We start from the raw sequence: 27,384 nt of genomic DNA, 5'->3' as shown, positions 1-27,384 counted from the left end.
CGCGAAAGGACGACATCGAGCCACAGGGGAAGGCGGCACCGAGAGGCCGTCCCCCCCCCGGCCGCAGCAAACCCCACAGCCCCCTTACTTGGCCTGCAGGTATTTCTGCCCCCCAGGATGCTGGGACTCCACCCGGGGAAGGGAGCGACGGTCACCGCTTCCCTCGCCAGCCTAGGCTTGTCACTATGCGCTTCTTAGAGGAGGAGAAAGGCAGTTTACTGGGGGAGGGAGCACTGCAGATTTTCAGGGAGGCTGGGGGAGAGGGGGGCTGAGCGGCCCATCTAGCCCGGTATCCTGCCTGCCCCCATCTCAGAGGAGGGGAACAGAGACCACCCCCAGTGTTAACCCTCTCCCACGCCCATCTGAGTGCGCCCCCGGTCTAACGTAGCCCCACGGGAAACAGAAATTCCTGATCTGATTTCTCGAACCCAGCCATGCCCCAGTAGCCCATCAATAAGCTTGGCTCACGTGAAGGGAGTCCCTCCAGCTTCACACCTAATCCGAATCTGATTCCTCTGTTCATTAATGGGTGTGTTTGGTGGTGGAATCTGGCCTGTTTGGGGGTCCGCAAGGGGCCAGGGCAGCATGGAGGTCTCTGACCTCTCCCCACTCCCAAACGGGCACGCACAGAAACACGGAGAAAAGGACACGGACCCAAACCCTGACGGCGAATGGGGCCAGATCCCCAGCTGAACGGGGGTGCAGCTGGGGAAGCCGCCCCGGAAGGACAGAAGAGGGAACCAATAAAGGGGTGGGGGGCGGGTGTTTGAATCAACCGGCTAAAGGCGAAAGAGAGAAAGCGACCGTACGGCTTTAGGAAATGGAAATCCAGCTCGCCTGAGGTCAGACAGAGAGCAGAGAGAGAACTGAAAATAGATAGGAGACCAACAGTGAGCATGGGGGGGCCGGGGCGGCGGGCGGAATGGGGGGGCCATAGGAGGCGGGGAGAAGGGGGGAGACGTTAAATCTGCCTTTTTTTGTTGTTCAAAAGCACACAAGCAGTAAGAGCAAAACGGTGACTCACTCCCGATGGTGGCAGAAGTGGGATTGCCAGCGGAGAGAATTACGTGAGTAGGGGTAGAAAGATTGGTTACTTCGTGCAGCTGGCTGAGGACCGAGGAGCGGCGCCGCACAGCCCCCTGAAAGGAGCCGCTTCTCTTGAAGGTGCTAACTACTTCCATCTAGGAGAGAGAAAACGAGACACAGAGACGTCGTCCGCGGTTGGCACTGGGCGTCGGAGGGGGGAGGGGAACAGGGGAGGCGGTGGCTGCGGAGATCTGGGGGCTTTGGTGGGAGGACTTTAAAAAAAGAAGCCCAGGCCGGCTGCTGGGGTCGGGGGGAATCTCGGCTTGGGGTCAAAACAACGAACCCGCTTGTGGGGGTGGAGACGCCTTGGAACGGGGCACCCGCCAGTGGCTTGGGAAGCAGCCACTGATGATCTTGGGGGGTTCCCCCGCCCCCAAGCAATGGCTGGAGCCGAGGAGGCTGGGTAAACGGGGAGGGGGGCGCTGGTGGGGGCTGGATGGAAATCGGCCTCGCTCCATTGACGGCGGCTGGCTCGTGCGGAGGTTCCTGCTGGCTAAGGGACCGTGGGAGCATCTGTCTGACCCGGCCACGGGGTCCCTGGATCAGATCCCGGCCGAGCCAGGGCAGGCTCGGAAGAGACGCGTCCCGTCGTGATTTGCACTGCACCCGTGAAGGAGACTCCACCACGACCCCGGCGGAAACCGTCCCAGGAGCTAACTCCCCTTGGCCTTGAACACCGGCCCCTTCGTCGCAGCCTGAACCGGTCTGGTTCGACCTGCGGCTGCCGGCTCATGGGGCACCCCATGTCTGCTCCCCGCGGAGGGCTGGGATCCACTCACCCCTCAGCCTCAGGGCCGGCCCTCGGGCTGGGCCCCACAGGCGGCTGCCCGTGGGGGCACCGTGCAGCTGCCAGGGTAGGGTCAGAAAGCGTTGCCGGCTGGAAGGGGAGAGCTGCACGGGGAAGGCAGATTTCTCACTGCTCCCTCCCAGTGGGGATCAACTTGCTCCTCGGGCTCCTCTGGGCCTAACCCTTCCATCGGGCCCACGGCTCCGCTCGGAGCTGCTCCCGCTGATCACCCCGGTGCTGGAGGCAGGATCCAGCAGAGGCGCACCAGGGCCACATCCAGAGGGAAAGTCACCTCCCCCCCGGGCTCTCACTTGGCTCCACAGATTATCTGCCCCCCCCCAAGTCCTTTGCCGAGTCCCGGCTTCTCAGGATTGAATTTGAATTGGTTTGGAAACGGGTGCGCTCCGCCTTGAATGGACGCGCCGATTTCAAATCAAGATCCCTGACCGATTCCTTAAATCGACCTCCGCTAAACCAGATTGAGTGCGTCCACACGGATTGCAACTAAATCAGTTTAAATCCATCCCTTAGAGGGCGTGGCTGCGTCTTTCAAAGGAGCGATGGCCGATTGACACCAGCTGGTTCTGGGAGCCAGGACTCCCGGGTTCTCTCCCAGCTCAGGGAGGGGTGTAGGGCCTAGCAGTCAGAGCAGGGGGGCTGGCAACAGGAGAGCTGGGTGCGTGCAGAGATGCAAAGATGAGCAGCTCTCTGTCCAAGCCACCATGAGCTGGGCTCTGTCCCTCATGTTAAGAAAGGAAAGGAAACGAGTTACAAGCTGCCACGTCCCTCCGAGAGATGCCGGCTGCAATCAGAAAGCAGGTTAGTAACCGCGGTCCTCTGAAGAGAGGGCCCATCTAGCCCGGCATTCTGCCTCGCTGCTTCAGGGCACCCTCGTAGGAGCTTATGGCCGCCCGGCCCTTGGGAGAAACATCGTCTGATCCCGTGATTGTCGGAGGTTGGTTTATACCCTTCCCGATGCTCGGTTAGTTCCTCAGACCGCCCAGAGCTGGGCCCAGAATGGGAGCTGGGGATTTCCCTCTCCGCAGAAAAGTTCCATTCACCTTCCCCCCCTTTTCCACAACACTGTCCTGGGAAAACGTCAACTTCTCCTAGTTTTTCAAAAAAGGGGATTGGCAGAAAAATAAAATTTTCAGCCCCTATTTCAAAACCCGTTCACTTTGACGACTGAGCCCTGGATCATTTTGGCCATACACTTTGGAGTATTTGTGGTTGGGCTGAAGATGACCCCAAACTCTATTTTAGCTGAAAACCCCCCCAATTATTCTCATTCCCTCCCCTCAGAGAGAGAATTTTTGGTTGAAAACTTCTGAAAACTGGATATTTTTGACCCAAAATGGCCCAAACCCAATGTTTTTGACCGAAAACTGCAGTTTTTGGTCTGAAAACCAGTTACCAGAATTTGCCCGAACCAGAAAGTGTCTGACCCCAAGCGGAGTAAACTTGGCTGAAAACTGCCTGGTTTCACTCCAGCACTGAGTACTTTGGGCCCAAAATCTGAACATTTATCAGGCCAGAACGATTCTTTGCCCCAGCAACCAAACACTTTGAATATTTCCAGCTGAAAACTTCGGGGCCCCCTCCCAAACGAAATCCTTGTTTTGTAGACAAAGCTGGAGGAATCGTCGACCAGGTCCGGTTGCTGATATTCCTCGGTTCTCTCTGATCACATCCGCTGAGCTCCTGCCTGGGGAATTCCTCCCAGCAGCCAGACAAGGATGCCCGGGAATGGCCCCAGAGTGAATTGGGCTGTCGCCCCCTTAAGAACTGGCACCTTATAGCCAGCCACAGCAAGTCCAGCTCCCTCTCCCGCATCCTGTGGGGGATGATGGAGACGTTTCCCAAAATAACCTTAACTCTGCCCACTCCCCATCCTGAAGTGTGCCTCCCACACCCTGGGGTCAGAGATACATGACAGAGTGCAGTGGGTTCAGGAGGGGGCCATGCAGGGGGCAGAGTTAAGGTTGGGGGCAGGGGAAGTCACATCTCCCATCTGGGGCTCATTTGGCTACAGGACCGGGGCTGAAATCCATCCCTTAGAGTATAAGGTCTGTGCAGAGCCCTGCTAGGGGGCACTACGGGACTACATGTAAATGATGGGTTGGAGATAAACTCTCTGGGCAGAGGGAGGGTCAAATGACAGCAAAAACCCTGGGGTCCTGGCTCCTCACCAGCCATGCCTGAGTTTGCGGAGAGCCTGACCCAATCACTCTGAGAAGGAGAGAGCTGCCCCATTCATCTCACTAGGTTGCAAACTCTGATACCCAGTGTCCGTACCCACAGCAAGTTAGAGAGGGGGCAGGTTGTGAACTGGGCGACAAGAAACACCCCATTCTGGTGTCCTGAGTGGCTTAGGAGATGCCCTCCCACCCACCTATGGATAATACAATGGGTGCCCATCTAGCCCCAGATCGGACTCAGGACATCTGGGTCTCCTATTCGTTTGAGCGGGAATTGAAGGCGGAAACAACAGGGCCATGAGCCAAGTGGCCACCGGATCCCCTGCTCAGGGCTAGGAGATTCCTGGCTGTCTCTCTCCTCCCCGTCATATCTAGGCACAAAAGCAAAAAGGGGAGTGGGGAAGGGAGGCGGGCGAGCTTGTTGACACATTGGTGGGGTAAGTGGGATCCCACATTCCCCAGTCCAGGCACAAGCGTGAAGGGGCGTGGAGGGGAGGTCAGAAAGGGAGGCGGATTAATGCATTGGTGGGAGCGGTGGGATACCCCGGGCCCTACCTGGGTCTGGATGCGGTTGAGGCCACGGAACCAGAGGATCTGGCCACGGCGCAGCTCCCGCTCGGCGTGGTCTATCTCCTCCTCGTCCTCTGCCATCTCCTCATCCGTGATCTCGTCCTTGCCGGGCCCATGCCCTGCCTCCTTCAGGCATTTCAGGTGGCTGGTGGGGATGGTGGCGATCAGCTGCAGGGGAAATCAGAGAAGGGGTTAAACCTGCCCCCAGCGCACACAGAACCCCCCACAATCACCGCCCTGGAACTGGGGAGAGAACCCAGGAGTCCTGGCTCCCAAGCTCCGTCCATCCACCGCTGGGTGACGTCCATGACTGCACACAGTGAGCGCCCTCGAGGGCTCGCACCCTATTTAAAGTCTCAGGATGGGAGGGTTTCTGCTCCGCTGCTGGGGAGCCACTGGACGGAGAAATGGGTGCCTTGACGTATGAGCCCGGACGCCTGGGTTCCCTCCCCAGCCCAGGGGGGTCTGGGTGTCTGGTGGCTAGAGTAGGGGAGGCTGGGAACCAGGTCTCCTGGGTTCTCACCCCAGCTGGCGGGGGAGGGGAGGGGTTGGTGTTCAGAGTGGGGGAGCGGTGCCGGGAGCCAGGATGCCTGGGTTCTCTGCCTAGCTGTGGAAGGAAGTGGGGGCTGGTGGGTGAGAGCGGGTAGGATAGGGACCCAGGGGGCTCCTGGGTGCTCGCCCCAGCTCCGGGAGGGGGGTCAGAGTGGGGGAGAGGAGGCTGGGGGCTTGGGGGAGGCGGGGTCACAGCGGGGTTGGGGGTCAGAGGAGGGGTCTCACCTGTCCCCACACGAGCTCGCCGACCCCCACGAAGAGGCACCAGAGCCATTGTTCGGCGTCGAGGGGCGAGCAGCTGAACGGCTTCCCCCCGAACTGCACGATGACGATCTGCAGGGGAAGGAGACGGGGCTGAGCCGCCGGGCGGCCGGGGACAGCTGGGCCGAGCCCCAGGCAGGGTCCGTGCAGCGCCTGGCGCGGCCGCGCTCTGGGTTAGGGGGCAGGGTCTGTGCAGCGGCTCGGGGGGGGGCCGCGCTCTGGGTCGGGGGGGGGGCAGGGTCCGTGCAGCGGCTCGGGGGGGCCGCGCTCTGGGTCGGGGGGGGCCGGGTCCGTGCAGCGGCTCGGGGGGGCCGCGCTCTGGGTTAGGGGGCAGGGTCTGTGCAGCGGCTCGGGGGGGCCGCGCTCTGGGTCGGGGGGGGCAGGGTCCGTGCAGCGGCTCGGGGGGGCCGCGCTCTGGGTCGGGGGGGGCCGCGCTCCGGGTCGGGGGGGGCAGGGTCTGTGCAGCAGCTCGGGGGGGCCGCGCTCTGGGTCGGGGGGGGCAGGGTCCGTGCAGCGGCTTGGGGGGGCTGCGCTCCGTGTGGGGGGGGCAGGGTCTGTGCAGCAGCTCGGGGGGGCTGCACTCCGCGTCGGGGGGGGGGCAGGGTCCGTGCAGTGGCTCGGGGGGGGCTGCGCTCCGGGTTGGGGGGGCCGCGCTCCGGGTCGGGGGGGCAGGGTCCGTGCAGCGGCTCGTGGGGGCCGCGCTCCGGTTCAGGGGGGGCTGTGCTCCAGGTCGGGGGGGCCGGGTCCGTGCAGTGGCTTGGGAGGGCTGCGCTCCGGTTCGGGGGGGGGCTGCGCTCCGTGTCGGGGGGGGCAGGGTCCGTGCAGCGGCTCGGGGGGGCTGCGCTCGGCATTGGGGGGGGCAGAGTCCTTGCAGCGGCTCGGGGGGGCCACGCTCCGGGTCGGGGGGGGCAGGGTCCGGCTCGGGGGGGGCCGCGCTCTGTGTCAGGGGGGGCAGGGTCCGTGCAGCGGCTCGGGGGGGCTGCGCTCCGGCTCAGGGGGGGCTGCGCTCCGGCTCGGGGGGGCAGGGTCCGTGCAGCGGCTCAGGGGGGGCTGCGCTCCGGCTCGGGGGGGCAGGGTCCGTGCAGCGGCTCAGGGGGGGCTGCGCTCCGGCTCGGGGGGGCAGGGTCCGTGCAGCGGCTCAGGGGGGGCTGCGCTCCGGGTCGGGGGGGCAGGGTCCGTGCAGCGGCTCGGGGGGGCTGCGCTCCGGCTTGGGGGGGGCCGCGCTCCGGGTTGGGGGGGGCAGGGTCCGGCTCAGGGGGGGCTGCGCTCCGGGTCGGGGGGGGGCAGGGTCCGTGCAGTGGCTCGGGGGGGCTGCGCTCCGGCTCGGGGGGGCCGTGCTCCGGGTCGGGGGGGCCGGGGCCGTGCTCCGGGTCGGGGGGGCAGGGTCCGTGCAGCGGCTCGGGGGGGGCTGCGCTCCGGGTCGGGGGGGCAGGGTCCGTGCAGCGGCTCAGGGGGGGCCGCGCTCCAGGTCAGGGGGGCAGGGTCTGTGCAGCAGCTCGGGGGGGCTGCGCTCCGGCTCGGGGGGGGCCGCGCTCCGGGTCGGGAGGGGCAGGGTCCGGCTCAGGGGGGGCTGCGCTCCGGGTCGGGGGGGGCAGGGTCCGTGCAGCGGCTCGGGGGGGCTGCGCTCCGGCTTGGGGGGGGGCTGCGCTCCGGCTCGGGGGGGGGGCTGCGCTCCGGCTCGGGGGGGGCTGGGCCGCGCTCCGGGTCGGGGGGGCAGGGTGCGTGCAGCGGCTCGGGGGGGCTGCACTCCGGCTCGGGGGGGGGCCGCGCTCCGGCTCGGGGGGGCAGGGTCTGCCCAGCCCCCCAGGGCACCTGGATGGCGAAGGTGCCCAGCACGATGGCGCAGAAGATGGGGTTCCCGGAGACGCCCCGGAAGACGTTGCGCTCGCCGTGGATCTTGCGGGCGTTCACCTCGTTGAAGAGCTGCATCAGGACGAAGGTGTTGAAGATGATGGTGTAATGCTCCGAGGGGGGCGCGTGCAGGGGGGCGTTCCGCCCACTGTCGATGTCGAAGAAAATCTCCCCTGGGGGAGGGCAGGACGGGGCGTCAGGGGCAGACCGGAGACCCCGCGCCCCCCGGGGCCCATCTCCCCCGGCCGCCCGCCCGCCCCCCCCGGGGCCCCATCTCCCCCGGCCGCCCGCCCGCCCCCCCCGGGGCCCCATCTCCCCCGGCCGCCCGCCCGGCCGCCCGCCCCCCCCCGGGGCCCCATCTCCCCCGGCCGCCCGCCCCCCCCGGGGCCCCATCTCCCCCGGCCGCCCGCCCGCCCCCCCCCGGGGCCCCATCTCCCCCGGCCGCCCGCCCGCCCCCCCGGGGCCCCATCTCCCCCAGCCGCCCCCCCCGGGGCCCCATCTCCCCCGGCCGCCCCCCCGGGGCCCCATCTCCCCCAGCCGGCCGCCCCCCCGGGGCCCCATCTCCCCCGGCCGGCCGGCCGCCCCCCCGGGGCCCCATCTCCCCCGGCCGCCCGCCCGCCCGCCCCCCCGGGGCCCCATCTCCCCCGGCCGCCCGCCCGCCCGCCCCCCCGGGGCCCATCTCCCCCGGCCGCCCGCCCGCCCGCCCGCCCCCCCGGGGCCCATCTCCCCCGGCCGCCCGCCCGCCCGCCCGCCCCCCCGGGGCCCATCTCCCCCGGCCGCCCGCCCGCCCGCCCGCCCCCCCGGGGCCCATCTCCCCCGGCCGCCCGCCCGCCCGCCCGCCCCCCCGGGGCCCATCTCCCCCGGCCGCCCGCCCGCCCGCCCGCCCCCCCGGGGCCCATCTCCCCCGGCCGCCCGCCCGCCCGCCCGCCCCCCCGGGGCCCATCTCCCCCGGCCGCCCGCCCGCCCGCCCGCCCCCCCGGGGCCCATCTCCCCCGGCCGCCCGCCCGCCCGCCCGCCCCCCCGGGGCCCATCTCCCCCGGCCGCCCGCCCGCCCGCCCGCCCCCCCGGGGCCCATCTCCCCCGGCCTCCCACGCCCCCCGCCCGCCCCCCCGGGGCCCATCTCCCCCGGCCGCCCGCCCGCCCCCCCGGCCCCGGCGCCTACCCGCGAAGAGCAGGGTGAAGATGATGCCGAGCTGGTAGACGCCGTGGCCCACGATGTTCTTCATCATGGTGCGGGAGACGAGGGGCTTGTCGCGCCCGTACGGCTTGCGGAGCAGCAGGGCCTCGGTGGGCGGCTCGGTGGCCAGCGCCAGGGAGGCGAAGGTGTCCATGATGAGATTGACCCACAGCATCTGCACCGCCTTGAGCGGGGAGTCCTGGCGGAGGTGGGGGCGGGGTCAGCGCAGGGAGGGGCGGGGCCAGCGCTCGGCAGGGGGCGGGGCCAGGGGCCAGCGCAGGGAGGGGCGGGGCCAGGGGCCAGCGCAGGGAGGGGCGGGGCCGCGTGTGGAGGGGGCGGGGCCAGGGGCCAGCGCAGGGAGGGGCGGGGCCGCACGTGGAGGGGGCGGGGCCGCGCACGGAGGGGGCGGGGCCTCCCTCTGCACGCGCCATCCTCCTCCCTGGCGCCCACCTGGGTGATGCAGGCGCCGGTGAAGGCCACCACCACGGCCACCACGTTGACGGTGAGCTGGAACTGCAGGAACTTGGAGATGCTGTCGTAGACGTTGCGGCCCCACATCACCGCCTTGACGATGCTGGAGAAGTTGTCGTCGGTCAGGATGATGTCCGAGGCCTCCTTGGCGACGTCGGTGCCGGCGATGCCCTGCGGCGGGCACAGCGGGGTCACGGGGGGGCAGCGGCCCAGGCCCCCCCCCCCACCGCCCAGCGAGGGCCGGGCCGGGGGCTCGGCCCCTCGCACCCACCCCAGGCGGACCCGGGGCCGGGAACGCCGGACGGGGGCGTTTGCCTGGGGACGGACGGACGGGCAAGTGCAGCAGTGCATTGTGGGAAATCCCCTTTCCGGGGCGGGGGGCAGTTTGGGGGGAGGCCCAGCTGCACCCCTTGGGGCTTCAGACGCCAGACGGGCCCTGGAGCACCCGAGGGGCCGGGCAGGTGGAGGGGGCTTGAAGGGGGCGTGGGGCTGGGGGGGGGGGGCCCGGGGGGCATCTCACCATAGCAAAGCCGACGTCGGCCTTCTTGAGCGCCGGCCCGTCGTTCGTGCCGTCCCCCGTCACGGCCACGACCTGCCGCTGCTCCCCGATGGTGCTGTCGATGATGCCTGCCAGGGCGGGGGGCTCAGTGGGGGGTGGGGGCCCCTACATCCCACCCCCTTCCTCCTCCCCCGCCAGCTCCCCACCCTGCCTGGGCCCCATGAGCACCCCTCCCCCATGGCCTCATCTCTGCCCCCCATCCTCCCCCCACACCCCTGAAGCCCCCTCCCTCCTCCCCCCGCATGCCTTGGGTGGGGAGGAGGGGGTCTGTACCTTTCACCAGGGTGTGTTTATCAGTGGGGGACGATCGGGCCAGGACCCTCAGCTTGGGCCAGATCTTATCCAGTCGCTCCTGCTCAATCTGGGGGGGAGGGACACAGCTGGAGACAGCGGCTCGTGGTGGGGGACCCCCCCCACAGGACCATCCAGCAACAGGACCACCTCCCCGGCCTGGGGCAACCCCCCCCACCCCAGAGTATGAACCCTCCCCTAGAGCAGCAGTAGTAGGGCCGTTATCCCCCCCTCGGGTGGGCGGGGGCCGGCGGCGCGAGGGGGGCCGTGATCCCCCCCCCTCGGGGCCAGCGGCGCGAGGGGGGCCGTGATCCCCCCCCCTAGGGGCCGGCGGCGCGAGGGGGGCCGTGATCCCCATACCTCTCCCTTCTCGTTGCGGATGCGCCGGTTGAAGTCCTTCCCCTCCAGGCACAGGAAGTCCTCCCCAGGCTGGAGGATCCCGCACTTGGCGGCGATGGCCCGGGCCGTGTTGATGTTGTCACCCGTCACCATCCGGACAGTGATCCCGGCCTTCTGGCATTTGCAGATGGCCTCGGGGACCTGGGGTGGGGCAACGGGACCGGATGGAACCCAGGAGTCCGGACACCTCTCTAACCCCCGTCCCCTCCCAGGGCTGTGGAGAGAACCCCGGAGTCCTGGCTCCCAGCCCCCCTGCTCCGACCCACTGTGACGTTAGGGACACAGACGGGGAGCGTCTAGATCGTTGTTGCAATCACGGTCAGAAAGTGGCACCGAATCTTGCACAGAGAAGGCCCGGGAGGCGACGGTGTCCCGGCTTTGTCGTTGACGGGCTCGGTACTTGGCCTCACTGCGTCTCGATTCTAAGGCCTCAGTGAAGCATCTGGTCAGAAAGGACTTTTCTCAGTAAGGGCCCAGTCCAGGAACCCGTCACGGACAACGGACCTTGGCAGACTCGTACGTGCACCATGGCGGCCGCCTGCAAACTGAGTCGTGCCTGGGCAGGTGAGTCCAAACTCCTCCTCGCTGCTGTGTAAGAGCGGAGGGGCCCTTCCACGGGCAGGAGACTCTCACAGGCCCTGGAGACCCCTCCATCTTGTCGTCAGTCCTGCGTCCGGCCTCTGGAGGGACCTGGCTACACGGAAGCTCTGGACCAAGGGCTGAAGGACCCGTCCCAGCTGGGGATGTTCTCCAGAGACTGGACGGGAACCTGCAACCATCACGGCTGCAAGCCCGAACCAAGATCTTTGCCAGGACTGGATGTCACCGATTCCCTTTCACCAACTCTAGCGCTCATCTCGGTCTTTTTCCTTTTGTGAAGAACCCTTTAGATTTTAGATTTGAAGGGACTGGCAACAGCGTGATTGGTGGGTAAGATCTGACTTGTATATTGACCGGGGTCTGGGGCTTGGTCCTCTGGGATCGAGGGAACCTTTTCCCTTTTACTGGGGCATTGGTTTTCATAACCACCTGTCCCCATAACGAGGGGCACTGGTGGGGACACAGGGAAACTGGGGTGGGAATTGCTTGGGTGACTTGTGGTTAGCCGGTGGGGTGAGACCGAAGTCCTCTCGGGCTGGCTGGTCTGGTGCCTTAGAAGAGGAGACCCACCAGCCTGGGGCTGTAACCTCCCTGCTCTGAGCAACTGATGCTCTCAGAAGTGTCCCACCAAAGGCAGCATCGTTAAGCCCACCAGCCACCCTCCCCTCCGAGCGCTGGGCAGAGAACCCAGGAGTCCTGGGTCCCAGCCCCCTGCTCTAACCACCCGACCCCGCTCCCTTTAGACACCCCAGCGGGTGTTACCTCGGGCCGGACGGGGTCCTCGATGCCGACCACGGCGATGCAGGTGAGCTCGCCCACGATGTCGTTCTCGTTCTCCCAGTTGGGCTCCGGGCCGGCAGCGAAGTCCCGGAAGGCCAGGCAGATGGTACGCAGCCCCTCGCACGCCATGGGCTCGATCACCTTCTTCACCATCTCGTCCCGGTCCCGCGGGCGGAAGCTGCGCACCTCCCCACTGCTGCTCAGGATGTTGGAGCACCTGGACGGGGAGACGCCTGGCTCAGACCCAGCCCCTAACCCTAGCCCTAGGGAAGGGGCTGGTTAGACGGGACCCCTTGCCTGGCACGGAGACGCAGCTCCCCTGGGGCGGGGTGGCCGGTTATAAGAGGCCCCCTCGCCCGACAGCAAGGTGCAGCCACCTCTGGGGCAGGGTGTGGGGGCCAGTGTCCGCAGACCCCTCGCCAGGCACGGAGATGCAGCCACCTCTGGGGTGGGACGCAGCGGCCGGGCGGGACTCACTTTTTGAGCAGGATCTCGGAGGCGCCCTTGCTGAAGACGCGGAAGCCGCCCTGGGGCAGGCGGGTGACGGTGCTCATGGACTTGCGGACCGAGTTGAACGTATAGACCTTGTAGAGCTTCTCCTCCGGCAGCTGGTCGCGCACGGGCTGGTAGTCGCGGTGCAGGTCCCGCAGGAAGCCCAGCAGGGCGCACTCCGTCTTGTTGCCCACCTGCCGCGGCAGGCCCCCGTCCTTCTCTGGAGGCTGCGGGGCGACGGGCGTCAGGGCTGTGGGCTTCCCCCCGGTGCCCCCCAGCCTGGCCGCGTTCCCCCCCGGGCCCCCAGCTCTGCCCTCCCCTGCCCCGCCACATCCCCCCTTGTTCCCCCCAGCCCCTCGGCTCCACACATTCCCCCTCGTTCCCGCCGCGTTCCCCTCCTGGACCCCCACCTCTGCCCTCCCCAGCCCCGCCACGTCCCCCCCAGGCCCCCAGCTACCCCGTGTCCCCCTCCCCAGCCCCGCCACGTCCCCCCCTTGTTCCCCCCAGCCCCTCGGCTCCACACATTCCCCCTCGTTCCCTTCCTGGACCCCCACCTCTGCCCTCCCCAGCCCCGCCACGTCCCCCCCAGGCCCCCAGCTACCCCGTGTCACCCTCCCCAGCCCCGCTACGTCCCCCCTTGTTCCCCCCAGCCCCTCGGCTCCACACATTCCCCCTCGTTCCCCCCAGCCCCGCCACGTTCCCCTCCTGGACCCTAGCTACCCCGTGTCCCCCTCCCCAGCCCCGCCACGTCCCCCCCAGGCCCCCAGCTACCCCGTGTCCCCCTCCCCAGCCCCGCCACATCCCCCCCAGGCCCCCAGCTACCCCGTGTCCCCCTCCCCAGCCCCGCCACGTCCCCCCCTTGTTCCCCCCAGCCCCTCGGCTCCACACATTCCCCCTCGTTCCCCCTGGCCCCGCCACGTTCCCCTCCTGGACCCCCACCTCTGCCCTCCCCAGCCCCGCCACGTCCCCCCTTGTTCCCCCCAGCCCCTCGGCTCCACACATTCCCCCTCGTTCCCCCCGGCCCCGCCACGTTCCCCTCCTGGACCCTAGCTACCCCGTGTCCCCCTCCCCAGCCCCGCCACGTCCCCCCCAGGCCCCCAGCTACCCCGTGTCCCCCTCCCCAGCCCCGCCACGTCCCCCCCAGGCCCCCAGCTACCCCGTGTCCCCCTCCCCAGCCCCGCCACGTCCCCCCCTTGTTCCCCCCAGCCCCTCGGCTCCACACATTCCCCCTCGTTCCCCCTGGCCCCGCCACGTTCCCCTCCTGGACCCCCACCTCTGCCCTCCCCAGCCCCGCCACGTCCCCCCTTGTTCCCCCCAGCCCCTCGGCTCCACACATTCCCCCTCGTTCCCCCCAGCCCCGCCACGTTCCCCCCAGGCCCCCAGCTACCCCGTGTCCCCCTCCCCAGCCCCGCCACGTCCCCCCCAGGCCCCCAGCTACCCCGTGTCCCCCTCCCCAGCCCCGCCACGTCCCCCCTTGTTCCCCCCAGCCCCTCGGCTCCACCACATTCCCCCTCGTTCCCCCCAGCCCCGCTGCGTTCCCCTCCTGGACCCCCACCTCTGCCCTCCCCAGCCCCGCCACGTCCACCCCGCTTCCACCCTGAGACTCACCCAGCTGGGGTCCCCCCTCCAGCCTCCCAGCTCTGCTGAATCCCCCCTTCAGGGAGGCACCAGGGAGAGGTTTGGGGGTGCCAAGGGCAGGTTCGGGAGCTCCAGGGGAAGATGGGGCGGGAGGTTCGGGGGCTCCGGGGTCCCAGAGGGGCAGGGACCCGCACTCACTAGTATTTTGGTGGTGTAGGCACTGTTGATGGCGATGGCGTGCACCAGCAGGTCGAGGATGCGGGGCGCCAGGCTGCTGGGGGCGGGCGTCTCGCGGTAGTGGGTGTCGCCCAGGTAGGCCTGCACGACCGCCATGCGGTTGGTGGTGAGGGTGCCCGTCTTGTCGGAGCAGATGGCCGTGGCGTTGCCCATGGTTTCGCAGGCGTCCAGGTGCCGCACCAGGTTATTGTCCTTCATCATTTTCTGAAGGGCAGAGAGGACACCCCCAGCCCCGCGTCAGCCCCAGATCTGCCACCGGGAGCCGGCCGGAGACACCTGGGGGAGGTGTTGGGGGGCTCTCCAGGGTGCCCCGTGCTCTCATTAGGGTGAGGGACCTGGTTTCAGCTGTGCCCACTAGGGGGCACTCTCCCGGCACATGGTCACCGTGAGCCGTGTTCCCGGTGCCAGAACATACACGTCTGCCCACGGGGGCGCTCAGAGCCGGCTCCGGAGCAAGACCCATAGGGGCAATCATCTCCCGCTGCCAGGATCCCTCTCTCATGGAGCTCTCTGGGCTCCCCTCCCCACGCCCCCTTGTTTGTGTTTGCTCTTGTGTCCCGCCACCCCACAACAGCCCACCAGCCCTGCCACATCTGCCGGCGGCATCCATCAGCACCCAATGGCCATGCCCATGGATGGACGGGCACCACCCAACAGAGCAGCGCCAAGGCACAGGTGGGTATAATCCAAAATGACGTTGATCCATGGATGGACACGAGCCAACGTGGTGCCCACCAATGGATGGAAACAAATCAATATGGCCGCACCCCTGAGAAAAAGGCAAAATGGTGCCCATGGATGGATGAGGTGGACAGGCATAAGCCAACATGGCGTCAGGGACAGACTGAGCAGACCCAACCTACCCAGGGTTAGCTGGGTAGGGACCCAGCTGGACGAGGGGCAGACGACCCAGGCAAGGGGGCCTACCAGTTTACCACCTGCTCAGGAGGGAAGAGTACCCCAGGCCAGCCCCGCCAGAGGGCTGGAGGCTCTGGACTCAGGGTGCTCGGTTTACAGGGTGGGCGCGGGGCTGTTCCTCCGGAGAGAGTGCCTTGTTCCCCTGGAGGTGGATGGGAGGAAGGTCAATGGATACTGGGATACGGGCGCGGAGGTGGTGGTGGCCCCAGATCGGGTGGTGCCCAACACCTACCTGACCCTGACAGGGGTGGGTGGGACCCCATTTAAGGTGCCCGTGGCAAGGGTACACCTGAAATGGGGGGCCAAGGAGGGCCCCAAGGATGTGGGGGTACACCACCATTTGCCCACCGAGGTTTTGATGGGGGGAGACCTAGAGGATTGGCCAAGCAAGCCCCAGGCCGCCCTGGTTGTGACACGTAGCCAGAGCCGGCGAGGGGCACTGCGCCCTGACCTCGGGGAGGGTATCACACCGGAGGCGCAGGACCCTACCCTGGTGGGGAGGGAGGGCCGAGGGGCACGGCTCAGAGAGGCGGAGGCCTCAGACCTGGCCAGCGAGAGGGAACCGGGCCCCGTCCCTGCCCCAGCTGCTGAGTTCCAGGCCGAGTTGAGGAAAGATCCCTCCTTGCGGAAGCTCAGGGACCTGGCCGACCTCAGGGTGGTACGGACCATGAGGAGAGGCTGCCAGGAGAGGTTCCTGTGGGAGAAGGGGTTCCTGTACCGAGAATGGGCTCCCACAAGGGAAGTGGAGTCCTGTGGGATCAGGAGGCAGCTGGGGGTCCCCCAGAAGTATCGCCGCAGGCTCCTGTACCTGGCCCACGACATCCCCCTCGCAGGGCACCAGGGAATCCGGCGCACCCGGCAGAGGTTGCTACAGAACTTTTACTGGCCCGGGGTCTTTACCACGGTCCGGCAGTATTGCCGATCCTGCGACCCCTGTCAGAGGGTGGGGAAGGCCCGGGACAAGGGGAAAGTGGCTTTGAGACCTTTGCCCATCATCGAGGAGCCTTTCCAGAAGGTGGCCATGGACATCGTGGGGCCTCTCAGCAAGACGACCCGGTCGGGGAAGAAATACATTCTGGTGGTGGTAGATTTTGCCACCCGCTACCCCGAGGCAGTGCCCTTAGCTTCCATTGAAGCAGACACCGTGGCCGACGCGCTCCTGACCATTTTCAGCCGAGTGGGGTTCCCCAAGGAAGTCTTGACAGACCAAGGCTCCAACTTCATGTCGGCCCTGCTCCGGTGCTTGTGGGAGAAATGTGGGGTCCAGCACGACTGGGCCTCAGCGTATCACCCCCAGTCCAATGGGCTGGTGGAGAGGTTCAATGGGACGCTAAAGATGATGCTGAAAACCTTTATGCACCAGCACCCGCAGGATTGGGACAAGTACTTGCCTCACCTGCTGTTCGCGTACAGGGAGGTGCCCCAGGAGTCTACCGGATTTTCGCCTTCAAACTGTTATATGGAAGGAGGGTGAGGGGCCCCCTGGACCTGATGAGAGACGAGTGGGAGGGGAAGGCCACTCCCGATGGAGAGTCAGTGGTGGAGTATGTCCTGATCTTCCGAGAGAGACTGGCTGAACTCATGGGCCTGGCCAGGGAGAATCTGGCCCGAACCCAGAGGAAGCAGAAGGTCTGGTATGACCGCACGGCACGGGCCCGTGCCTACGCCACCGGGGATCAGGTGATGGTTCTCATCCCCGTGAGAAAGAACAAACTACAGGCCGCCTGGGAGGGCCCTTTCAAGGTCGTCAAGCAGCTCAATGAGGTAAACTCTGTGGAGGAGCTGTCAAACCGGGCGCACCACCGCCGGGTGTACCATGTGAATATGATGAAGCCATATTATGCCAGGGGGAATGTGGTGTTGGCCGTGTGTGGACAGTGGGAAGAGCAGGGAGATGACCCTTTAGTAGATCTATTCCCTGGGACCAGAGCTGGTTCCCCCCTGGAAACAATTCCCCTCTCGGATCAGCTAACCCCTGCCCAGCAAGCTGAGGTCAGGGAGGTGCTGCATCCGTACCGACAGCTGTTTTCCAACCAGCCTGGACGCACTAATCTGACTGTCCACCGGGTGCAGAAAGGGTCACACCCGCCGATAAGATGCTCCCCCTTCCGAGTCACAGGGAAAACTGCTCAGGACCTGGAAAGAGAGGTCCGGGACATGCTGGCTTTGGGGGTGATCCAGCCATCGGCCAGCCCTTGGGCCTCGCCGGTGGTGCTGGTCCCCAAAAAGGACGGGTCGGTCCGGTTCTGTGTGGACTATCGGAAGCTCAATGCCATCACTGTATCTGATGCCTACCCCATGCCCAGGCCGGACGAGCTCCTAGACAAGCTGGGAGGAGCTCGGTACCTCACCACCATGGACCTTACAAAGGGCTACTGGCAAGTGCCGCTGGATGCAGAGGCCCGGCTGAAATCGGCCTTTATCACCCCTCTGGGGCTCTATGAGTTCCTGACCCTGCCTTTCGGCCTCAAGGGAGCGCCGGCCACCTTCCAGCGCCTAGTGGACCAGCTCCTGAGGGGGATGGAGAGTTTTGCCGTGGCGTATATTGATGACATCTGTGTCTTTAGCCAGACCTGGGAGGACCACATGTCCCAGGTTAGACAAGTGCTGGACCGACTCCAGGGGGCTGGGCTGACTGTAAAAGCGGAGAAGTGCAAGGTGGGGATGGCGGAAGTATCTTACCTGGGCCATCGGGTGGGGAGCGGCCGCCTAAAGCCGGAACCAGCCAAGGTGGAGGTGATCAGAGACTGGCCCGCTCCCCACACCAAAAAGCAGGTCCAAGCCTTTATTGGGATGGCAGGATACTACCGAAGATTTGTGCCCCACTTTAGCGCCATAGCCACCCCCATCACTGAGCTATGCAAGAAGGGGAAGCCAGACAAGGTGGTCTGGACCGAGCAGTGCCAGGTGGCTTTCCGGGCGCTGAAGAAGGCTCTGGTCAGTGGCCCAGTTCTGGCAAACCCAGACTTTGACAAGCCCTTTGTGGTGTTCACCGACGCCTCAGACACGGGACTGGGGGCGGTGTTAATGCAGGAGGATGAAAAGGGGGAGAGACACCCCATCGTGTACCTGAGCAAGAAGTTGCTACCCCGGGAGCAACACTACGCGGCCATCGAGAAGGAGTGCCTGGCCATGGTGTGGGCCCTCAAGAAACTAGAGCCCCATCTCTTCGGGCGACACTTCACCGTCTACACCGACCACTCTCCCCTGACCTGGCTGCACCAGATGAAAGGAGCCAACGCCAAACTCCTGAGGTGGAGCCTGCTCCTGCAGGATTACGACATGGACGTGGTCCACGTGAAGGGAAGTGCCAACCTGATAGCGGATGCGCTGTCCCGGAGAGGGGGCCCCGAACTTCCCCAGGTCACTGGTCAGCGTGACCCCGCTCAGTTCAGTCTCGAAGGGGGGAGAGATGGGACGCCGCGGGGGGGGGGGGGGAGTGTTGACCTGGGGATGTGCCCAGGGGATGGGAGACCTGAGAGCCTGTCACCTGAGCCAGGAGGGGGAGGTGACACCTCGGCCAGGAATGTGGACGGAGGCTGCAGCAGGGAACCTGTTGGGGGGGTTTCGTTTCAGTTTGGGGCTGGGTGGAGGAACACAGGGAACCCCAGGGCTGGGGTCTAAGCTCCCTGCTCCCCCAGAAGGACGTGATTGAGGGGTCCTGGGGGTACCCACAAGCTCTGTTGTGGACTGTGTTCCTGTTGTCCAATAAACCTTCTGTGTTACTGGCTGGCGGAGAGTCTCAGTGGATCCCAGGAAGAGGGGTGCAGGACCTGGACTCCCCCACACTCCGTGACAGGCAGCACCCATGGGTCATTGGGCACAAGCCAACATGGCAGCACCCATGTGTTCAAGGGTATAATCCAAGATGGTGCTCATCCACACATGGACACAAGCCAACATAGTGGAACCCAGGAGGGTTGGACGGACGGACGGATGAACACAAGCCAACATGGCGGCGCCCAGGGAGGGTTGGACGGACGGACGGATGAACACAAGCCAACATGGCAGCTCCCAGGGAGGGTTGGACGGACGGACGGATGAACACAAGCCAACATGGCGGCGCCCAGGGAGGGTTGGACGGACGGACGGATGAACACAAGCCAACATGGCGGTGCCCAGGGAGGGTTGGACGGACGGACAGACGGACGAACGCAAGCCGACATGGCGGCGCCCAGGGAGGGTTGGACGGACGGACGGACGAACACAAGCCGACATGGCGGCGCCCTTGTGTGGATGGACCCAAGCGAACGTGGTGGCACCAATCCGTCCGTGGGCGCCCCCCAACACGGCAGCAGTCCCAGGTGTACAGACAGAAGCCCACAAGGCCGCGCCACGGCCCGCCGCCCCCTCACCTTGACGGAGTAGGCCAGGGAGATGGTGACAGCCAGGGGCAGCCCCTCGGGCACGGCCACCACCAGCACGGTGACGCCGATGATGAAGAACTTGACGAAGTACTGGACATAGACGGGGGTGCACTCGGCCAGCCAGACCCGCCCGTCCAACACGAAGGTCTGGATCACGAAGTACAGCACCAGGATGATCACGGTGATGGCCGACATCACCAGACCTGCCCGGGGGTTGGGGGAGAGGGGTTAGTGGCGGGAGAGGGTCCAGCCCCCGATCACAGCTGGCGCCCCCTAGAGGGAACAGGCCCCTGCCCCATTCCCCGCCCCCCCGAGCCAGCCAGTCCCCGCCCTGGGGCCGGGTGGGAGCCGGCGCCCCCTAGAGGGAACAGGCCCCTGCCCCATTCCCCGCCCTCCGGAGCCAGCCAGTCCCGCCCTGGGGCCGGGTGGGAGCCGGCGCCCCCTAGAGGGAACAGGCCCCTGCCCCATTCCCCGCCCCCCCGAGCCAGCCAGTCCCGCCCTGGGGCTGGGTGGGAGCCGGCACCCCCTAGAGGGAACAGGCCCCTGCCCCATTCCCCGCCCTCTGGAGCCAGCCAGTCCCCGCCCTGGGGCCGGGTGGGAGCCGGCGCCCCCTAGAGGGAACAGGCCCCTGCCCCATTCCCCGCCCCCCCGAGCCAGCCAGTCCCGCCCCGGGGATGGGTGGGAGCCGGCGCCCCCTAGAGGGAACAGGCCCCTGCCCCATTCCCCGCCCCCCTGAGCCAGCCAGTCCCGCCCCGGGGATGGGTGGGAGCCGGCACCCCCCAGAGGGAACAGGCCCCTGCCCCATTCCCCGCCCCCCCGAGCCAGCCAGTCCCCGCTCTGGGGCCGGGTGGGAGCTGGCACCCCCTAGAGGGAACAGGCCCCTGCCCCATTCCCCGCCCCCCTGAGGCAGCCAGTCCCCGCCCTGGGGCCGGGTGGGAGCCGGCACCCCCCAGAGGGAACAGGCCCCTGCCCCATTCCCCGCCCCCCTGAGCCAGCCAGTCCCGCCCCGGGGATGGGTGGGAGCCGGCGCCCCCTAGAGGGAACAGGCCCCTGCCCCATTCCCTGCCCCCCTGAGCCAGCCAGTCCCGCCCTGGGGCCGGGTGGGAGCCGCGCCCCGAGCACGGACGGGACCCACACCTGCTTTCCCAATCTGCACAGCCAGCTTGGTGAGCTTGCCCTGCAGCACGGATTTCTCTTTCTTGGACACACTGGTTTTCTTCTTCTCCCGATCCTCCATCTCGCCACCCTCGGCGCTCTTCAGCGGCTGCATCTCCATCGCCACTGCCCCGTCCTGCTTCTTGGCTGTGCCGAGAGAGGGAGGGAAGTGGGTCAATGCCCCACCAAAGCGGGGTGGGAGAGGGAGTCGCCACAGCCCCACCCAGAGCTGGGGTGAGAACCCAGGAGTCCTGGATCCCAGCCCCCCCCTGCTCTAACCACCAGCCCCCACTCCCCTCCCAGCACTGGGAGAGAACCCAGGAGTCCTGGCTCCCAGCCCCCCCTGCTCTAACCACCAGCCCCCACTCCCCTCCCAGCACTGGGAGAGAACCCAGGAGTCCTGGCTCCCAGCCCCCCCTGCTCTAACCACCAGCCCCCACTCCCCTCCCAGCACTGGAGAGAACCCAGGAGTCCTGGCTCCCAGCCCCCCCTGCTCTAACCACCAGAGCATCCCAGCTCAAGTCCTCCCCACCCCCCGAGACCCCAGCTGGGCCTGGATCCCCCGGCCCGTTACCTTTGTTCTGAATATTCTCCACCACACCGTCCTGGGGCTTCCCTACAACAGAAGAAGGGACGGCAGAGACAGGACACTTGAGCCCAGACAGACGGACGGGACAACACAGACGAGGGAGCACCAGAGACGCTGGCAGGGGTCGGCGCTGGGGGAGGGCTGGGAGGGGGCTCCCGGCTGTGCGCCCGGGGTGACACCCCCATGATGGACTCCCACTCTCCGCGGTCCAGCCATGCACGTCCCATCCTCAGTCGCTCTGCGCTCTGGGGTGGGGGCAGGGGTGAAAGGGGGAGGATGCAGATTTGGGGGCAGGGGGAGAGATTGGGGCCCAAGGGAAGTGGGAGGGTCTGTGGGGGCCCACGCGTGGGGAGAGAGACCGACACTGAGTCACTAAGACCTCAGGAAAGAGGGGCTTGCCTGCCGGTTTAGCAATGGTGCAGGAGTGACAGAGGGCGTTAGGGGTTTGACCCCATTGCAATCAGGAGTGACTCTGGATTGACTCCACGGAAGCTGAAATCAGAACCCAACCCTGCCCCCATTGCAATGAGGGGTGACACCAGGGGACTGAGCTCAGCACCCAGCCCTGCCCCCATTGCAATCAGGAGTGACTTCGGGTTGGCCCCAGGGGAGCTGAGCTCAGAACCTGCCCTGCCCCACTGCACTCAGGGGCGTTAAAAGGCTGCTCTCTTCCAGCAAAGAGCACCGGAAACCTGAGTGTGATTTCCACCGTGCCGAAGCACCCCAGGGGCAAGGATTCACACACAAAGGGGTGCCTCTGCTCTCGGCAACTGCTCTTGGGCTTTTCAAAGGCAGAGAGAATGAGGGGACCTGCCTGGCTTGGCAGCCCGACGACGGGATCATCGCTGCACCAGGGAGACCTGTCTGCAGCTCCTCTCCAGGCTGGTATTTACCGCAGCAGGCCCCATCCTTCCAAACGAGGGCTCCGGGAGAGCACCATGTTATATCACTGTAACCACTCGACCCCCACTCCCCTCCCAGAGCCAGGAGAGAACCCAGGAGTCCTGGCTCCCAGCCCCCTCACCCCAGCCCAACCATTATACTGCACTCAACTAAAACACAGAATTCAGAATATGCCAGATTGCAATGGGAGCTGGCTGGATTCTGATTTTAGCTCCCCCAGGGTCAATCTGGAGTCACCCCTGATTGCAATGGAGGCAGGACCAGATTCCGATCTCAGCTACTCCAGGGTCAAACTGGAGTCACGCCCTGCCTGCCATGGCCTCAGGGCTCCATTTCCATGTGAATTCTCTGGTTGGAACCCTGGGGTGACCTCACCGGATCTCCAGCCAACAGAAGGCAACACGGAGTCGGATGCAGAGAAGGCCGATTAGATACAACTGCACTGAGATGACCTAGGAGGACAGCGGGTCACTAGAAGAATCTATTGAGTCAACGCCAGGCAGTCCACATAGGACGGTATTTGGCATGGACATGAACTGGAGTCAAAGGAGATAGTGACCAGTCAACAGGGAAGGCTGAGTTGAGTCCCGAGAATGCCAAGTCAAGGGAAATGGACAGCGAGTCACTTAGCTTGACGAAGCGGGACAGTTCTTAATGTTCCCTCTGAATACTGTAGAGGTGCCGCAGTTTCCCCTAGGCATTTCTTAAGTCTCTAGGGGTGGAATAAGGGGGTGTGATTGTTGCAGAGCAAAGGGGCCAGGGTCCATAAATGAGTACTTGTGGCACCTTAGAGACTAACCAATTTATTTGAGCATGAGCTTTCGTGAGCTACAGCTCACTTCATCGGATGTTTACCGTGGAAACTGCAGCAGACTTTATATACACACAGAAATCATGAAACAATACCTCCTCCCACCCCACTCTCCTGCTGGTAATAGCTTATCTAAAGTGATCAACAGGTGGGCCATTTCCAGCACAAATCCAGGTTTTCTCACCCTCCACCCCCCCACACAAATTCACTCTCCTGCTGGTGCTAGCCCATCCAAAGTGACAACTCTTTACATAATCAAGTCGGGCTATTTCCTGCATAGATCAAGGTTTTCTCACATCCCCCCCACCCCCATACACACACAAACTCACTCTCCTGCTGGTAATAGCTCATCTAAACTGACCATTCTCCAGGTTTAAATCCAAGTTAAACAGAACATCTGGGGGGGGGGGGGGAGGAAAAAACAAGAGGAAACAGGCTACCTTGCATAATGACTTAGCCACTCCCAGTCTCTATTTAAGCCTAAATTAATAGTATCCAATTTGCAAATGAATTCCAATTCAGCAGTTTCTCGCTGGAGTCTGGATTTGAAGTTTTTTTGTTTTAAGATAGCGACCTTCATGTCTGTGATTGCGTGACCAGAGAGATTGAAGTGTTCTCCGACTGGTTTATGAATGTTATAATTCTTGACATCTGATTTGTGTCCATTTATTCTTTTACGTAGAGACTGTCCAGTTTGACCAATGTACATGGCAGAGGGGGCATTGCTGGCACATGATGGCATATATCACATTGGTGGATGTGCAGGTGAACGAGCCTCTGATAGTGTGGCTGATGTTATTAGGCCCTGTGATGGTGTCCCCTGAATAGATATGTGGGCACAATTGGCAACGGGCTTTGTTGCAAGGATAAGTTCCTGGGTTAGTGGTTCTGTTGAGTGGTATGTGGTTGTTGGTGAGTATTTGCTTCAGGTTGCGGGGCTGTCTGTAGGCAAGGACTGGCCTGTCTCCCAAGATTTTGTGAGAGTGTTGGGTCATCCTTTAGGATAGGTTGTAGATCCTTAATAACGCGTTGGAGGGGTTTTAGCTGGGGGCTGAAGGTGACGGCTAGTGGCGTTCTGTTATTTTCTTTGTTAGGTCTGTCCTGTAGTAGGTAACTTCTGGGAACTCTTCTGGCTCTATCAATCTGTTTTCTTTACTTCTGCAGGTGGGTATTGTAGTTGTAAGAAGCTTGACAGAGATCTTGTAGGTGTTTGTCTCTGTCTGAGGGGTTGGAGCAAATGCGGTTGTATCGCAGAGCTTGGCTGTAGACGATGGATCGTGTGGTGTGGTCAGGGTGAAAGCTGGAGGCATGCAGGTAGGAATAGCGGTCAGTAGGTTTACGGTATAGGGTGGTGTTTATGTGGCCATTGTTTATTAGCACTGTAGTGTCCAGGAAGTGGATCTCTTGTGTGGACTGGACCAGGCTGAGGTTGGTGGTGGGATGGAAATTGTTGAAATCATGGTGGAATTCCTCAAGGGCTTCTTTTCCATGGGTCCAGATGATGAAGATGTCATCAATATAGCGCAAGTAGAGTAGGGGCTTTAGGGGACGAGAGTTGAGGAAGCGTTGTTCTAAATCAGCCATAAAAATGTTGGCATACTGTGGGGCCATGCGGGTACCCATAGCAGTGCCGCTGATCTGAAGGTATACATTGTCCCCAAATGTAAAATAGTTATGGGTAAGGACAAAGTCACAAAGTTCAGCCACCAGGTTAGACGTGACATTATCGGGGATACTGTTCCTGATGGCTTGTAGTCCATCTTTGTGTGGAATGTTGGTGTAGAGAGCTTCTACATCCATAGTAGCCAGGATGGTGTTATCAGGAAGATCACCGATGGATTGAAGTTTCCTCAGGAAGTCAGTGGTGTCTCGAAGGTAGCTGGGAGTGCTGGGTAGCGTAGGGCCTGAGGAGGGAGTCTACATAGCCAGACAATCCTGCTGTCAGGGTGCCAATGCCTGAGATGATGGGGCGCCCAGGATTTCCAGGTTTATGGATCTTGGGTAGTAGATAGAATATCCCAGGTCGGGGTTCCAGGGGGTGTGTCTGTGCGGATTTGATCTTGTGCTTTTTCAGGAAGTTTCTTGAGCAAATGCTGTAGTTGCTTTTGGTAACTCTCAGTGGGATCATAGGGTAATGGCTTGTAGAAACTCGTGTTGGAGAGCTGCCGAGCAGCCTCTTGTTCATATTCCGACCTATTCATGATGACAACAGCACCTCCTTTGTCAGCCTTTTTGATTATGATGTCAGAGTTGTTTCTGAGGCTGTGGATGGCCCTGTGTTCTGCACGGCTGAGGTTATGGGGCAAGTGATGCTGCTTTTCCACAATTTCAGCCCGTGCACGTCGGCGGAAGCACTCTATGTAGAAGTCCAGTCTGCTGTTTCGACCTTCAGGAGGAGTCCATCTAGAATCCCTCTTTCTGTAGTGTTGGCAGGGAGACCTCTGTGGATTAGTATGTTGTTCAGAGGTATTTTGGAAATATTCCTTGAGACGGAGACGTCGAAAATAGGATTCTAGGTCACCACAGAACTGTATCATGTTCGTGGGGGGGTGGAGGGGCAGAAGGAGAGGCCCCGAGATAGAACAGCTGCTTCTGCTGGGCTGAGAGTATAGTTGGATAGGTTAACAATATTGCTAGGTGGGGTGAGGGAACCATTGCTGTGGCCCCTTGTAGCATGTAGTAGTTTAGAAAGTTTAGTGTCTTTTTCTTTTGTAGAGAAGCAAAGTGTGCGTTTGTAAATGGCTTGTCTAGTTTTAGTAAAATCCAGCCACGAGGAAGTTTGTGTGGAAGGTTGGTTCTTTATGAGAGTATCCATTTTTGAGAGCTCATTCTTAATCTTTCCCTGTTTGCTGTAGAGGATCTTGATCAGGTGATTCCGCAGTTTCTTTGAGGCTTAAATAGAGACTGGGAAGTGGCTAAGTCATTATGCAAGGTAGCCTGTTTCCTCTTGTTTTTTTCCTACCCCCCCCCCCCCGATGTTCTGGTTTAACTTGGATTTAAACCTGGAGAATGGTCAGTTTAGATGAGCTATACCAGCAGGAGAGTGAGTTTGTGTGTGTATGGGGGTGGGGGAGATGTGAGAAACCTTGATCTATGCAGGAAATAGCCCGACTTGATTATGTAAAGAGTTGTCACTTTGGATGGGCTAGCACCAGCAGGAGAGTGAATTTGTGTGGGGGGGTGGGAGGGTGAGAAAACCTGGATTTGTGCTGGAAATGGCCCACCTGATGATCACTTTAGATAAGCTATTACCAGCAGGACAGTGGGGTGGGAGGAGGTATTGTTTCATTATTCTCTGTGTGTATATAAAGTCTGCTGCAGTTTCCACGGTAAACATCTGATGAAGTGAGCTGTAGCTCACGAAAGCTCATGCTCAAATAAATTGGTTAGTCTCTAAGGTGCCACAAGTCCTCCTTTTCTTTTTGCGAATACAGACTAACACGGCTGTTCCTCTGAAACCGGTCCATAAATGGCGACACTCTGTCTCCTGGCCACTGATGGCCTGGGCCCTTCCCCCTGCCAGGTGAGAGCTAAAGGGCTGGAGAACAAAGGGATCCGGTGCCCTCCTGGCCCGGGAAAGGGACAAAGCCCAGAGCAGGGGGGCTGGAGGGAGTTTCAGTTTGGGGCTGGCTGGGACATGGAGTGAAGGGCAGACGTGGTTGTCTGCTCACTGCCCCCAAAATGGACCCGGCTGAGGGGTCCTGTTCTCTGCACCTACAAGCTCTGTGTTAGACCCTGTTCCTGTCGTCTAATAAACCTTCTGTTTCCCCGCTGGCTGAGAGTCCCGTCTGGCTGTGGAGTTGGGGGGCAGGACCCTCCGGCCCCCCAGGACCCCGCCTGGGCAGACTGGCTGTGGGAAGTGCACGGAGGGGCAGAGGAGGCTGGAGGCTCCGGGTCAGACCCAGGAAGGGGGAAGCCGGGGGAGCTGTGGTGTCCTGCAGACAGGCTGCTCCCCGAGAGGAGACTCCCCCAGAATCCTGCCCAGCTTCGTGGGGAGCAGGTCAGAGCATCGGCCGGGGACCCCGTGACAACATACGATGGGGACGAGTCAGTCAGGGACTGGCATGGTCAATACGAGCTGACGGGGGTCAATACATGGGGGTGTGTCAATACGGACGGGTGTTGTGTCAGAGCTCTTCACCGCCTGATCCTTGCGGGGGTCAGATGGGCAGAGCTTTTCCTGGCAGCGGGTTGTTTAGGGAGGGTGCAGGGCAGAGTTTGCGGGTGGGTTGGAGTCTATTGCTAGGACTGTGGATTTAACTGCTGCCAGGGCCTCCAGAAGCGTCACCTTGAACGGGACAATGAAACCCGGTGAGTCTAAGGCCAGCGCCATCGAGTCGAAATGGCTTGAGACTGACCCAGTGCGGGCTGGAGCTGAGGGAACGGGGCTGCCCAAGGAAAAAGGCTTTGAGTCAACATGGACCCAGTGCTGGCCACACCAAACTCACAGAGTCACTGTGGGATGGTGAAGACTCAAATGTCAACAGACGATGGCGACCAGTCTCCATGAGCAGCCGTGAGTCCTCACACCACGAGGTGCCTTCAGGAGCTGCTGGAGCCTGCTTAAGGCATGACGTGGCGGAGACCTTGGCCACGGAAAGACGGGACCTGGTGGAACCAGCTCAGGAGGAGGACACGACCATGGACACCAGGAACGAGCCGAAGGAAGACCAAAGAGGCCCCTCACCTTTCTTATCCTTCTTCTCCTCTTCCTCCCCACTGGCTCCCAGCAGGGTACTCTGAGATAGCGCG

The 27,384-nt window shown here is 63.5% G+C and overlaps 2 protein-coding genes across 2 annotated transcripts in view; one reads left to right on the top strand and one right to left on the bottom strand.

The window, feature by feature from the left end:
• Positions 1–27,359, bottom strand: part of ATP2B3 (ATPase plasma membrane Ca2+ transporting 3) — a 32,701-nt gene extending 5,342 nt beyond the window's left edge. The window contains exons 1-16 of the mRNA XM_078850342.1: positions 27,320–27,359; positions 20,904–20,945; positions 20,312–20,476; positions 19,163–19,377; positions 13,851–14,093; positions 12,060–12,301; positions 11,565–11,799; positions 10,164–10,343; positions 9,786–9,873; positions 9,474–9,580; positions 8,933–9,124; positions 8,468–8,681; positions 7,267–7,478; positions 5,419–5,526; positions 4,627–4,809; positions 1,025–1,181 (exon numbers count right to left, since the gene is read on the bottom strand). Coding sequence (XP_078706468.1) covers positions 1,025–1,181; positions 4,627–4,809; positions 5,419–5,526; positions 7,267–7,478; positions 8,468–8,681; positions 8,933–9,124; positions 9,474–9,580; positions 9,786–9,873; positions 10,164–10,343; positions 11,565–11,799; positions 12,060–12,301; positions 13,851–14,093; positions 19,163–19,377; positions 20,312–20,450 — 2,515 coding nt within the window. The 5' untranslated portion in view covers positions 20,451–20,476; positions 20,904–20,945; positions 27,320–27,359. The remainder of the gene's footprint in view (positions 1–1,024; positions 1,182–4,626; positions 4,810–5,418; positions 5,527–7,266; positions 7,479–8,467; positions 8,682–8,932; positions 9,125–9,473; positions 9,581–9,785; positions 9,874–10,163; positions 10,344–11,564; positions 11,800–12,059; positions 12,302–13,850; positions 14,094–19,162; positions 19,378–20,311; positions 20,477–20,903; positions 20,946–27,319) is intronic.
• LOC140901918 (red-sensitive opsin-like) overlaps positions 26,934–27,384 on the top strand; it is a 4,521-nt gene continuing 4,070 nt past the window's right edge. The window contains exon 1 of the mRNA XM_078850111.1: positions 26,934–26,993. Within this exon, the coding sequence (XP_078706237.1) occupies positions 26,934–26,993 (60 nt within the window). The remainder of the gene's footprint in view (positions 26,994–27,384) is intronic.

The sequence above is a fragment of the Lepidochelys kempii genome, chromosome 23 (genome assembly GCF_965140285.1).
Source record: "Lepidochelys kempii isolate rLepKem1 chromosome 23, rLepKem1.hap1, whole genome shotgun sequence".
NCBI lineage: Eukaryota > Metazoa > Chordata > Testudines > Cheloniidae > Lepidochelys > Lepidochelys kempii.
The sequence above is the reverse complement of the archived record's forward strand: the minus strand, read 5'-3'. Positions and strand labels throughout refer to the sequence as shown.